The sequence below is a fragment of the Rhinopithecus roxellana genome, chromosome 5, assembly GCF_007565055.1.
Source record: "Rhinopithecus roxellana isolate Shanxi Qingling chromosome 5, ASM756505v1, whole genome shotgun sequence".
NCBI lineage: Eukaryota > Metazoa > Chordata > Mammalia > Primates > Cercopithecidae > Rhinopithecus > Rhinopithecus roxellana.
In genome coordinates, this window is record NC_044553.1 from 90,240,451 (window position 1) to 90,254,763 (window position 14,313).

Sequence of the window (14,313 nt, forward strand, 5' to 3'; positions counted from 1 at the left end):
GCCTGACTACATCTGGAGAAAGAAGAGTTGGTGAATTATGGATTGAGGAGGGAGCAGTCGGGGCTTTGAAATACCCTATGCCACCCGTAGTCCCCCATAGATGAATGACAGTAGTCAGTGGGCTAACTTTACATTTAATTAAAATGATGGAATAAAAAAAATCACTGGAATAATTATATGAATTTAATAACTGGAATTTCTCAGCATTGCCAAAGTTTTATTTCAGCTAAAAACTCCAAATCTCTTTATCTTCACAACCTTCTAAACATGAAGCACATTAATTTCTCTCCACTCCCTAAATTTCTGATGTTCTGTCAAAAATATTTATAACCAGGGAAGTATTCCAAAAGCTGGAAGGAGCAGGTAATGAGAAAGAGCATATGTTTCTAAACTAGATCATCAATCTCTGAAAAATTTAAATTGATTAGGCTTCATTCAGGAGGACAAAGTGGAGGATAACTTTAATCTACTAACAAATAGGATTTCTTAGGCAAAATTATAACTTTGGATCATCTGATTCTTCAGAAAATATTGTGATGACTCATGTTTTGTCATATTGACTAGAGTCGTGCATGCTCATAAAGTCATGTTTCTCCTACTGAAGGTAATGTTTTCTGAGGGAATACCAGGTGTCAGGCAATCTTCTCAGAGTTCAACATGCATTCACCCCTACAAGTTTATAAGGATGTCTCTGTCAAATTATTCATTGATTAGCAAATATTCATATTTTTTTCAGGTGAGATATTTGTTTTATTTTTATCATTTCTTCCCTTTCAGCTCTTCTTTATGCAACTATTTTTGGAAATGTTACAACAATTTTCCAGCAAATGTATGCCAACACCAACCGATACCATGAGATGCTGAACAATGTACGGGACTTCCTAAAACTCTATCAGGTCCCAAAAGGCCTTAGTGAGCGAGTCATGGATTATATTGTTTCAACATGGTCCATGTCAAAAGGCATTGACACAGAAAAGGTATGGGTTATTATTATTATTATCTAGTTTCTATTTTAGTAGGATCTTCAGATGCATTAAGCTTTTCCACTCACGTATTGCTTGTATAATTGCTTCATAACTGTTATTCTGTATTTGTAAGTGACATATCAATCAATCTTATTTACTGAGTGCTTAGAGGGTGCAAAGCACCGAACCGTTAATCATCCATTAGTACCAGTCATCACATTCAATTTAGAAAATTCAGTTCCTGAAAATACCTCATTATTCCATTTCCCTAAAACACTCATTATCTGTCACAGTAATTTGTTGCATTCCTCTAAAACTCAGAGTGCTGCCATTTTTCCTGCTAGAATTTATTCTTGATTTCCCCTTTGCCTTTTTTGCTCATTTAAACATTCGAAAGAGACTTCCTGGCTATAAATTAAAAATGTATGTGCCTTCTATGCTGTCCTCCACTTAAATTTCTCCCATCTCATATGTTTTATAAAGAACTTATAATTCTTTATTTTCCAGTTTGCCTTACACACATCTATAAAATAGATGCCTTCCTCTCCAATCATCTGATATCTCTAATCTCTTCCTTGCCTTTTCATGGAGCTGATTTTAATTTTTCTCATCTATCTCATATTTGGGGCAAAGAAGAACTCAAGATCCTCCTTGAAATAAATAAAAACAAATTTTAAAAAATCCTCACTTCCTACACCCAGCGGATTCACATCAAATACAGAAGATGAAAAATAAAGCTTGCACAGAGTTTTAGAGGAAACCAGTCTTGAGCTATTTTACTTTATAGGCATCAGTGGAGACTATTCTTTTTAGGTACTGATTTTTGACACATGATAATTAGATGACATAATACCTTCCTGGCCATTTCCCACAATTTTTTTTTGTTCTTTTAACCTCGTGAGGTTGACTTATGGTTTTTCTTTAAGACTCACTCAAAAAGCATCTTTCACTGTCAAAGGGAAAAAGCAAATGAGAAAAGTAGATGTTTAGTTAGGAGAATTTCATGAAGCAACATGTAAGTTTTTTTTTAAGCCAGGGCAGGTGTTGTTAGGAATAGATTAGGAAGAAAGCAAACTGCATTTCTATGGAATTTGATTAATGTATATCTGAGCCAATATATGGCTAGTAGAGAGAGTATCCAGAGAAGAAACAGAATCTTCCTTGGGTGAAGGTGAGGGTAACAGAATTTAAGTCATCAAAATCAGGGTGTCCGCTGAAGTCCACATTAAATGAAACAGATCAAGAGACAACCACCAGCCTCGTCAATCACTATCTCAGCAAGAAACTTTCCTTTCCAGAAAATGCAATAGAGCCATATAGTAACTAATAAAAAAATCAGTAAATGATAGAATAATGTCCTTTTACATATTCGAAAAGTGTCTGAGCCAGGGCCTCTGGCACAAATCTAGTACATGGCAGAGTTTTGAGTCCTTGCTGTCTGTGTTCCTGAATACTGAGTTATTCATGAATGGAGCTGACCAGATTGTCTTCAAGCCTTCCCTTGAGGACATGCTTAACTGTCTGATTCATGATGGAGTTAGGGTCTATTGCACTGGCATGCAATATCTCTCAAAGTGCACATGCCATGTGGCAGGGAAAAATTTCTAGGTACCTACCATGTACTGCCTTAAATATTTTTTTTTTTGTTTACTTGCTCATTTGCAGTTACAGAAAGGTACTTCCGATTAGCAAAGTATCCAAGGAAAATGGAGTAATAGAACAAATATGGGGGGACTAATACTAAAAGTGAAATAAAAATTTAATTTCAATGAAAAGATTTTTTAAGGGGATATTTTAAGATATCAAAATTGGTTAGCATTTGGAAAAGAAAAAATCATGGATGTGGCTTTTAACTGAGTGAGGAATCCTTAAAGTTGTTTTTGACGAATAGGAGAAGCATATTTAAATAATTGTGACAAATATAAAAGTTTCCTTGTTCATGTATGAAACATACTCTATGCCTGTATTGATTTATCCCAGTCTATTAAGAAAATCCCCACCCAGATGCATAAGTTCTAGGTTAACAGCACTGAAGGAAAGAGAAGGAAGGAAAGACATCTGCCAAATTCTGGGCTTAGAAAGGGGTGTAGGGATTTCTAGTACTGCATCATCGAAGAGACTGAATTTAAAAATGATCCTTAGGTTACACACCATATGCTATACTAAACAAGAGGAAAACAAAAACTGACATTCAGCTCTCTGGTTTTGTAAAGAACCTGACAACTAAAGCAGAAGACTCCTATGCCTGTTAGGCATTCAGCTATTTAACAAATAAGTTATATATATATATATATAATATAGATTATATATAAATATATAACATAAATTATATATAAAATAGTATATGTATAAATATTTAATTTTAAAATACAATAATAAAGATATAATACAATAATACAATACAATAATAAAGACTTGAAGCATAGACAAAAGAATTAGTAACCAAAGAAAAGAGAGGGAATAGGTATCTCAGAACTAGACTCCACTAGGGAGAAGAGCTGAACATAAGTTAAAGAATGAATTGTAAAGATGGAATTGACATATTACTTAATATCATTATAAAATGAACTAAAAATCTAAGAAAATATTTATAAGGGTCTTCACTCATGACCTAACATAAATATCAGAAGAACTGAGAATTAAATGCAAAAAACAAGAAACTATAAACTATTAGAAGAAAATATGTGAATATATTTATCTTTGCACATATTAAAGTAATGGAATATATAACAAGGTAACTGACAAATAGATTTTGCTAAAAAGTGTAAAATCTTTCACACTTTCTAGAAAACTATGAAAATGAAAATGACATGAAGCATTTGCAACAAATTTTGCAAGTGAAATGTTAATTACCTTAATATGTAAAGTGATTTATAAATTAATAAGAAGAGTTAGAATACTTGGAGAGAAAAATGATCTGAGGACATAGGTAATTTATGGAAGACAGAATGCAAATTACTAATAAACATAAAAAAGGCTTATCTTCACTTGGAACAAAGAGTTAAAACTTAAAAAACAACAAACAAAAAGACGTAGGAACATTTTTAATATGGCAAATGGACAAAGATGATGCCCAGTCTTAGCAAAGGCTGGTGACTGGCATTATTGTATAATTCTGGGAGGTGTGTAAATTGGTAGCACACTTCTTTTTTTTTTTTTTTTTTTTTTTTTTTTTTTTTTTTTTTTGAGACGGAGTCTTGCTCTGCCGCCCAGGCTGGAGTGCAGTGGCCGGCTCTCAGCTCACTGCAAGCTCCGCCTCCCGGGTTCACGCCATTCTCCTGTCTCAGCCTCCCGAGTAGCTGGGACTACAGGCGCCCGCCTCGTCGCCCGGCTAGTTTTTTGTATTTGTTAGTAGAGACGGGGTTTAACCGTATTAGCCAGGATGGTCTCGATCTCCTGACCTCGTGATCCGCCCGTCTCGGCCTCCCAAAGTGCTGGGATTACAGGCTTGAGCCACCGCGCCCGGCCGGTAGCACACTTCTTGAAAGGAATTTGATTAAGATAATATTTAAAATTTGGTGGTATTTTAGAGCTCAGTCCTTGTGCCTCGTCCCTTTTCTGTCTGTATTTCATCCTTTCATGATATCCTGCAGTCTCATGACTTTAAACCAATATCACTCAATGTTCATACTTACCTTGGACTCGATTCCCTGAACTATAGACTCTCCCCTCCAACTGCCTACTCATGTCCAGTGAAGTTGTCCAAAACCAAACTTCCAATCATCTCCTAAAAACCTGTTTTACAGACATTCTTTCCCAGTGAAATTAATGGAAACACTACCTTTCAGTTGCTTAAGACAAAATCTCCCACATTTAAACCTCTGCTGAATCCTTTTGGCTCTACCTCCAATTCTCACCACCTCCGTTGCTATCACCTGGTCCACATCATCATCATGTCTTCCCTGGATTTTTCTAGTACCAACTAACTGGCCTGTGCTTCCACCTTTGTCCCTTGTATAGTCTGTTCTCAAAAGAGCAGCGAGTGAGCACATATGGCTTTTGTAACAAAACTTTCTATGTATGTGTGTGTGTATCTACCTATCTATGTTTCTATCAATCATCAATTATCTATTTATCTATGCCATAGGCTTTTGATTATGAGTCAAATTGACTAAACCTGTTAAAATATAAGTGTAGGAAAAATAAAATGAAAGGTTGATGACAATAATAATATAAATTCCATAATTGCAGTCACCATCTTAGAATTATGTATGTACTTTTGGATGTAGCTTTAATAAACAGTATCTGAATTTTAACAATTATCCAGTATTTAATGTTAGAGATCTCTAGTAGACTTCCTGTTCCTCCATAAGGCAAATACATTTTATTACTATATGTTTCTTATTTTATATTTTATTGATAAATTTTTTTCAAATATTTTAAATAGAGGTTATCAAATGTAACTATGAATATGTACTTTAAAAGGAAATATAATATATGAAGCCAAATGTCTTTGTTTTAATTCTTCCCTTCTCTGGTTAGTTTTAAAATAGCTGTATATTTTTTCAATTGCTTGTACAAAGAAATTTAATGATTCGTTGAAGCTAATTAGAGAAAAAACCTTCACCCCAATGACTAAGATTTCCTTCTATCATTTCCACATATTTAGTTTTATAGATTTCTGAATTCAGCTTTAATCCACAAGCAAATTAATCACTGTGACTTAATTCTGTCTTAACATGCCTTATGTGAATAATGCTTTCTCGAATATAATTGTGGCATTAAAATCTGTACTGACGTGGAGATTGCAGCATTTCTGTCATGAAAGTTTGCTTTAGGCAATATATTTTTAATATAGAACAGTGCCTAGTTCAATTTTATTTAGTTGAAAATACGTTATTGACTGCTCATTAGTACAGTTGTTTTAGATTCTTTTTAAATTTAATAGCCAAATCCATCCTCTGGGCTTTGCTACTTGCTAATATTCTGCGTACATGAAGGAAAAAGAAATGGGTGGAATAAGTGAGGATTTAAAAGGGGAAGAGGAGATTATGGGGAAAAATAGAAAGGATGATGGTTAAAGCTCAAAAAATTCGACCCTGCAGTTTGAAATGACTTCACTGGGAAATAATTCAAATGAAGTAAATGGCTGGGGAAATATAAAAATATATATTTTTTATATTTTTATATAAGACTTGTAAAACATAGTGTAGACCACATATCTCCCATTATACTGGATTTGTTTTCAGCTTGTTCCGTAGAATGAAAGGTCTAAAACCTTACCTTTTGTCTTTTCCAATATCTTACTTTTTTATCTAACACGTAGCTTGAAAAATATCAGAAAAAGCTCTTTGGTCTTCATTTTTGTTTCATGTGTTTTATAATAAACATAAGGTATCAGTAGGAAGATGCTATTATATGAAATGTCCCAGCAGAATTACACAAAAAAATCATGTAGGAGTATGCCTTTAGAATTTAAGTAAATTGAAATTTTGAACATTTAAAATTTTTTATCTTTTAACCAAATCTATCAGAAAAGCACTTTGCTTTCAAATACAGTAGGCAATAATTTTTTTTTCTACAAGTTAAAGCAATTTCCTTTTGACAGTTTAATTTTGTATGTTTTTTTAATTGGGGAAATGATGTTTAAATATTTCATTGTATTACTAGATATGAAAAATGGATTATATTTTCATACATGTCATCATTTTCTTAGTTCGATATTAAAATACTCCAAGAGGTTCCCATGATGATATGTATCATAGTTGAAGCCAAGAGCAAAGGCACTAGTCTTGTAAGAAAACTCCACCGATAAATGTTCTGTATTTAAAAGCCATATAGGGGCCGGGCGCGGTGGCTCATGCCTGTAATCCCAGCACTTTGGGAGGCCGAGGCGGGCTGATAATGAGGTGAGGAGATAGGGAGCATCCTGGCCAACATGGTGAAACCCTGTCTCTACTAAAAATACAAAAAATTAGCCAAGCATGGTGGTGAGTGCCTGTAGTCCCAGCTACTCAGGAGGCTGAGGCAGGAGAATCGCTTGAACCTGGGAGGCGGAGGCTACAGTGAGCTGAGATCACCCCACTGCACTCCAGCCTGGGCAACAGAGCAAGACTCTGTCAAAAAAAAAAAAAAGTCATGTAAATATATCCATGTGAATATAATAAAATAAAACTGAATTGGTCTTAAGATGCACTAAAAATAATCTAGCCTTTGAATCAAGAAAGATAATGATCATGCCAATAGAGCCTATTTTAATCAGATCATAGATTGTGTTCAGATATTGTGTTCAACTTCTGCTGGATATTTTAAAAGAAATGCCATCCTATAAGCAGCACACTTATCAGAAGATAAGCATGATGGCATAAAGTTCTTGGAATTTTGTTATATGATAGGTAGTTAAAAGAAATATGAATATTTAGTTTAGCCGAGAAAAGACTTGGGAGAGATATGACAGGTAACTTGAAGTATTTGGCATTTTAACAAATGGAATGATTTATTTCAGGAGGAAATTCACAGTCTGCCAGTAAAAGATTTAGGCACATATGTAGAACATAGTACTAAATGAACTTACAGTTCCTGACAGTAAGATTATATGATTGTGTCTGAATGATTTGGAGTACTATTATATATTACATCTCATTTACAATTTACAGGTATGTATGTAAGGGATTTTATATAAAAATAATTATAGAATAAATATCTATAATAATTCACTAAATATTTTCCAACAACTTTTTTTTAGGACAGCTAAGTACTGTGGTTTTACATATGAAATGAAAGAACTTTTCCAAGGTGATACTACCTTAAAAAATTATGAGGACTCAGAATGTCTAATAGAGGGACTACGCCAGGCCAGTATGGGACAACAGGAGCAGTTTTCCCTGTGGTCTTTAAGTTACCTTGTTGAGCAAGAGACGCTATTAAGAAATGATTGTAAGAAACTGGCATATCATTATAAGAAACTATTCTTCAGCTTGTTATTTGAAAGCATTATGCAACAAATATATGAAAACTATAATTTTTCCATCAGTACCAAAACATAATCAGAGAACTTAACTATTGTTACATCTACATGTGTTTCTCAGTTGTTACCTGCTGACATAATACAAAGTAAGCATTCAGAATTATTATTGACATTATTCTTTTCTGGCTGACCTACACATACTGTCTGAGAAAGTAGATTTTATCTGAAACCTCAGTTTTTTCGTTTCGCGTATCAGAAGTTAAGTAAAATAACAGCCAGTGGCTTATTGAAAACAATACAAGCAGATGAAAACTTTAAGTAATATTTTTTTGTAATGGTAATTTAGAACACTCAAATGTATATATTAGTTTTCTATAAACATATATATATGTATATATTAGTTTTCTATACGCTAAAACTGGCTTTTAGCGTAGTTTAAGAGGGTTCCATTGCAAGCTTTATATTATTTGCAGCTAATATAATTATTAGTAAACTTCTCATGTGTCAAATCTTAAGCTGTGTTATATGATTCAAACCTATCTTTGGGGATAATATTAAGCACATTCTTTTCTTGTATCACGTTGAAATTTAGCGCAATAGTGTGGGCTAATTTATATTTCATTTTCTCATCACTCTGATACTAGCTTCTGAGGAAGGACCAAAGGAATCATTTGATAGCCATAGTCCAGAAATGAGAAGATAGGATTGTTTATAGAGGTCCATGGATAAATTGCTCATTACCCTATTTCATCTAGACCGTGAGGATCAGGTTCCATACTTTCATGTTCACATCTGTAATGGAGACACCACCGGCCACATTACTTAGTTGGCTGGAGGTTGAAAAATGCCCACACGGTGCTTGCATAAGGTAGGCAATAATAAGAGGTAGCAGATAATTTAGTCTATTGTGGTTATAATACATTTCATCCTTTACAGGTTATAAACTACAGGCACTGCATTATGCCTGGCACCATTTTAAATCTTAGTTTTTGCTTGGTATTCAGTGGGCACTGTTTTATTTAAGTATAGATGAAAATAGAACATCAATTGTGGAGTAATTTGGATGGATGACATACTTCTATATATGCACATCGAACAGAAATATATTTTAGACTTTGGGGAAAAATTAAATCATGAATGACTCCACATGCTGCAGACAGTGTTATAGTATGAGTAGGTGTTTGTATCCAACCTATTATTTTGTTCTGAGCTGCCTTGATTGATCTGTTTTCAAACTCCCACTGCCGTAAATCTGCAGTAATGGCTTTTGATACACTTATTTTTAAATGAGACCATAATGCTTCTGAGACTTTTTCAGTTTTTAAGGTAAAAGTAGAATTATGCAGATTTGAATTTTATAAACTGAACTTTTAAGAAACAATGTTTCAATTTCTTCGATTTCTGTTGTTATTATTATTTGACTGTGTTTGTTATTTTTCATTTCTCATCCAGTGCTTTGTAGCTTTCTCCTCTCCACCCACTCTCCCGTCTCTTTCTTGATTTTTTTAATGGTAAAAACTAAAAGATGCCTGTCTTTTGGCTCAGGCTGATTGCTTTTGATTTTGTATTCATTTATATCATTTATATTCAGTACTGAAAACCCACTTTTAGTTCCTTTACTAGTAGTACCAAATAACCATGGGCATCATTGGTACAGCAGAAGGCAGCAACAGGGTGTAGAAAAATATAGTGAATAGATTAAAAGAAAAGGAAAAATTGTTATGTAAGAAAGAGATTCAGCAGGGTGCGGTGGCTCACACCTGTAATCCCAGCACTTGGGGAGGCTGAGGTGAGTGGATCATGAGGTCAGGAGATCAAGACCATCCTGGACAACGTGGTGAAACCCTGTCTCTACTAAAAATACAAAAATTAGCTGGATGTGGTGGCTTGTGCTTGTAATCCCAGCTACTTGGGAGGCTGAGACAGGAGAATCACTTGAACCCAGGAAGCGGAGCTTGCAGTGAGCCAAAATTGCACCACTGCACTCCAGCCTGGCTACAGAGCGAGACTCCATCACACACACACACACAAAAAAAAAAAAAAAAAAAAAAAGAAAAGAAAAAAGAAAGAGATTCATCTTGTTCATTGCCAGCTGCCTGGGGTGCTGTTCCATGTGCCCTCCTGGTCATGGATCTGGAGTCAAGGAGAGGGCTGCATGGCTGTGTGACCTGATGGCTTCCTCTCAGCTTTGCTTTTTATGGTTCTTGACTTCTTTCATAAGACATTCAGGAGGCATTCTCTTCTTTTCTCACGTTAGCAACCTTCCTCATTTCTCTATACCTTATACTTCCTTGAGGAAGTCATTATGTCCCTAGTTTATACTGGGACATCTCTGAGAGATGGCATATATAAATTTATGAAAGATCTATATAATGGGAGAATTTAAAAATATGGACATAGCCATTTTTAGAATTTGCATTCATATCAAAGGAAACTATGGTATTAGAGGGTTGGTGGTCCTTGCTATAGAGTGATAAATAGAAATAAACATAATCCCTGCTGTTAGGTTGTTCAGAGTCTAATGGGGGAGAAAAATCTTCAATAATTACCCTGATAAACATATGATTTTATATTGTGATGGTGCTTGAAATGCAATACAGGAAGCCATGTCAGATTTTAAAAAAGGAGAGAGTGAATTCATTTCTCAAAAGAAGATATTCATACAGCCAACAGACACATGAAAAAATGCTCATCATCACTGGCCATCAGAGAAATGCAAATCAAAACCACAATGAGATACCATCTCACACCAGTTAGAATGGCAATCATTAAGAAGTCAGGAAACAACAGGTGTTGGAGAGGATGTGGAGAAATAGGAACACTTTTACACTGTTGGTGGGATTGTAAACTAGTTCAACCATTATGGAAAACAGTATGGCAATTCCTCAAGGATCTAGAACTAGATGTACCATATGACCCAGCCATCCCACTACTGGGTATATACCCAAAGGATTATAAATCATGTCTACTACAAAGACACATGCACACGTATGTTTATTGCGGCACTATTCACAATAGCAAAGACTTGGAATCAACCCAAATGTCCATCTGTGACAGACTGGATTAAGAAAATGTGGCACATATACACCATGGAATACTATGCAGCCATAAAAAAGGATGAGTTTGCGTCCTTTGTAGGGACATGGATGCAGCTGGAAACCATCATTCTTAGCAAACTATCACAAGAAGAGAAAACCAAACACCGCATGTTCTCACTCATAGGTGGGAACTGAACAATGAGATCACTTGGACTCGGGAAGGGGAACATCACACACTGGGGTCTATCATGGGGAGGGGGGAGGGGGGAGGAGGGAGGGATTGCATTGGGAGTTATACATGATATAAATGATGAATTGATGGGTGCTGACGAGTTGATGGGTGCAGCACACCAACATGGCATAAGTATACATATGTAACAAACCTGCACGTTATGCACATGTACCCTAGAACTTAAAGTATAATAAAAAAAAAAAAAAAAATAAGTTGTGAAGATGAAAGGCAAGGAAAGTAATAGAAAAAACAATAGAATTTGAACATGAAAGATTGTTAGAAGCTGAAATTTTTCACCTATTTTATAATGACATTCAAATTACCTGTGTGTTAATAGTCAAATAACTGGTCTGAAGGTAGAAAACAAATGAAAGCTGGAAATTCAAAGACCTAGTTAATCTGTTAACTACTAATAACTCATTCATTAAAGAAATTAATAATACTAAATAGAAATTAATAATACTAAGTGCATTCCATGTAAATAATAGAATGATTTCCACTGAATAGTCATGATGGTTTAAAATATTACTCTAATACCAATAACACCACATAAATTGATCCAGGGACATATTGGTACCCAAATATGATTGAACTAATCGTCACATATTTGTTTAGAATAATGCTAAGTAAATATGTGGGTCTGCTGCCTTTGAGGGCATTATCCACAGACTTAACTCATATGTATTGTGACAGCACAGATGGCACAGGGGAGTCTGCAGGGTAAATATCAGAACATATTCAGATCAGAGTATAGCTTTACTCCTCCTACTACTTCTCTCAAGGATAAAGAAATATTAGAATCTATTATTTATTATGAATAAGTGTTAATATTTATATAACCATTTTGTTTTCAAAATTGCTTGTTTAGTAGAATACATGACTGTTACATAAAATTAGATAAAAGAGCTAGAAAAAGAAAATATGATGTCATGCATAATGCTACGACTTACGGAAGTATATTGTGCCACATTTATCTGTATGATTTTGAGAACATCTATTTATGTTATAAGTATACAATATAATAACATTTGTAGTCTATTTTAGGTCTGTATTACATCATCCACCTATTATTGAATATTTAAGATGTCTAATGAGTACATTAAGGTAAACACTGAGAATAAGGGGTGCCAAGTCCAAGGTCATGTACTTTTTTTGTTTTTATTTTTGTAGCTTATTTCTTATAAAATATCAAATGAGCTACAACCAACATTAATTTACATATGTCTTTTTTCAGAACAACATTGTCAGTACTAGGTATTAATTTTCTTTTTATCTTTGTGAATCTAGAAGGCCAATAATCTTAGTATGTTTAATGTTTACTCTTTCCAACACATATATACTATAATTATTCCCATTTACTGATACAGACACTGGGCTGTAAGAGGTTAAATAACGTGCCTTAGATCACACATAGGGGAACTTGGATTTTGTACTATGTCTGCACTGTAAAGGCAATGTTCTTAGTCACTCTGTTCCTTGTTGAATATCAGTATTTGGTAGACAAGTGTCTCCTTATCACACCTTAATTATGGCTCTTTTTAATGTGTTTATTCTTCTAAATAAACTTTCCTTACTCTTCCCACTCATCATCATCATATACACCCCAGATAAATCCCATTAGCTTTTGACTGAAATTGTATTGTCCTAATCTCAGCATTAAACCATGCAGCAGAGACCATTTGAAAAAACATGTTCAGGTTGCTTAGATGAGGCATGATGGGATCATGAGAAATAATTAGAGATCTTGGACCTAGATCATCTAATCCAGGGTTAGAGGTTCCACTCCTAGAAACCAGCATGAAAACCAAAGGATTCCTCAGTGTGGGTATGAATCAGAGGTAGTGCAGTTGGAATATGATGAATAAAATACTGCACCAGCAATAAGAAGTCTCGTGTTCTAGTTAACACGTCTTCTAGTCTAGTTCCTGTATTCCAACTGGATGACCCATCAGACCTAGTCTCAGAATATATATGTTTCATGATCTTTTCCAAGATTTCTAAGGTTGAAAATTAAATGCATGTTTAGAAAGAGTTAGTGAGAATTGTTAGTGATATTTGGTGCCAAGGAAGAAGTCAGAAGACATAATTTAAATCAATAGTTTAATATTGTAACCCTTGTATCAAACTTCATCTTGATAATAAATGAGAAGTTAATGGGAAGCAGCCTGCCTAGGGAAAACCAGTCACTGTTAAAAGAGAAACAACCCAGCCCAACTCCCAGTGTTACATCCAACTGTTTCAGTTAAGATCCCTCTTCTCTAATAACACAATTTGAAATGTCATTACATCCATAGAGACTTCACTTGTTTAATCTGGTAGTTATTATTTGGTTTCAGAGTGCTTGGTAAAGTAGTAAAATCAACTGTCACATAATTTTACAATGTTTTTACTGATTCATATAATTTGATAAATCACAGAAGACAGTATGATCAGAAGTGGTTCATTTATTCAGCCATTCTCAATACACTTGAGTGCTGTCCTTCCATATAACAGGGAAGCAAACAAAACTCCAAACCTCAAACTTCAAGTAATTTTTACTATTAAGGATTAATGCCTCATCATCATTTAAGTTTTCTGTTAGAGAAATTTGATTTAATGATGGCATATTAACTTTGTAATGAAATATTTTATGCTTAGAGGAAAAAATGGAAAATTGTAAAAGGAGGTAAAATTCTTTTATGACAAAAGCTGAGGCTTGACAAGAAGTTTAACCAAGAATTCACCAACATTTAGGTAGAGATATTGATGTGTGTGTTGATATTTACTTTAAAGATACAGTTCCCCATTTTAGTATTTAATAGTAAAAGTCCATTAGGCCCTGCTTACATTCAAGACATTGTTCCAGTCTCTGGAATGACAGTGGTGAATATGAGGCAGTCCCTGCCATGCAGGACTCACAGTCTAGTAGGACTGAACAAGTACATTTTTACTTTCTTTGACCTGCTGACACTATTTTGTAGTTACACAAAGAGATACTTGACCTTCAGGTGTGGGCCACCTGGAAGAGTGCAGACCAAGAGTCAGAGGGTAAGGGAACACACATTTAGGGACTGTGCCCATCTCTAAGCACTTCTTAGTGTTATATATTCCTGAGTTCTCGTAATGATCACAAACATCCTATGTGGTAGGCGTTATAGTCTCCATTTAAACAATAAGGAGGTTCTGAAAAAT

The 14,313-nt window shown here is 34.6% G+C and overlaps 1 protein-coding gene across 2 annotated transcripts in view; it reads left to right on the top strand.

Moving 5' to 3' along the window:
• KCNH5 (potassium voltage-gated channel subfamily H member 5) overlaps positions 1-14,313 on the top strand; it is a 362,650-nt gene that overhangs the window by 201,151 nt on the left and 147,186 nt on the right. For both annotated transcript variants that reach the window (XM_030930684.1, XM_030930685.1), the window contains exon 8: positions 778-977. In XM_030930684.1, the coding sequence (XP_030786544.1) occupies positions 778-977 (200 nt within the window). The remainder of the gene's footprint in view (positions 1-777; positions 978-14,313) is intronic.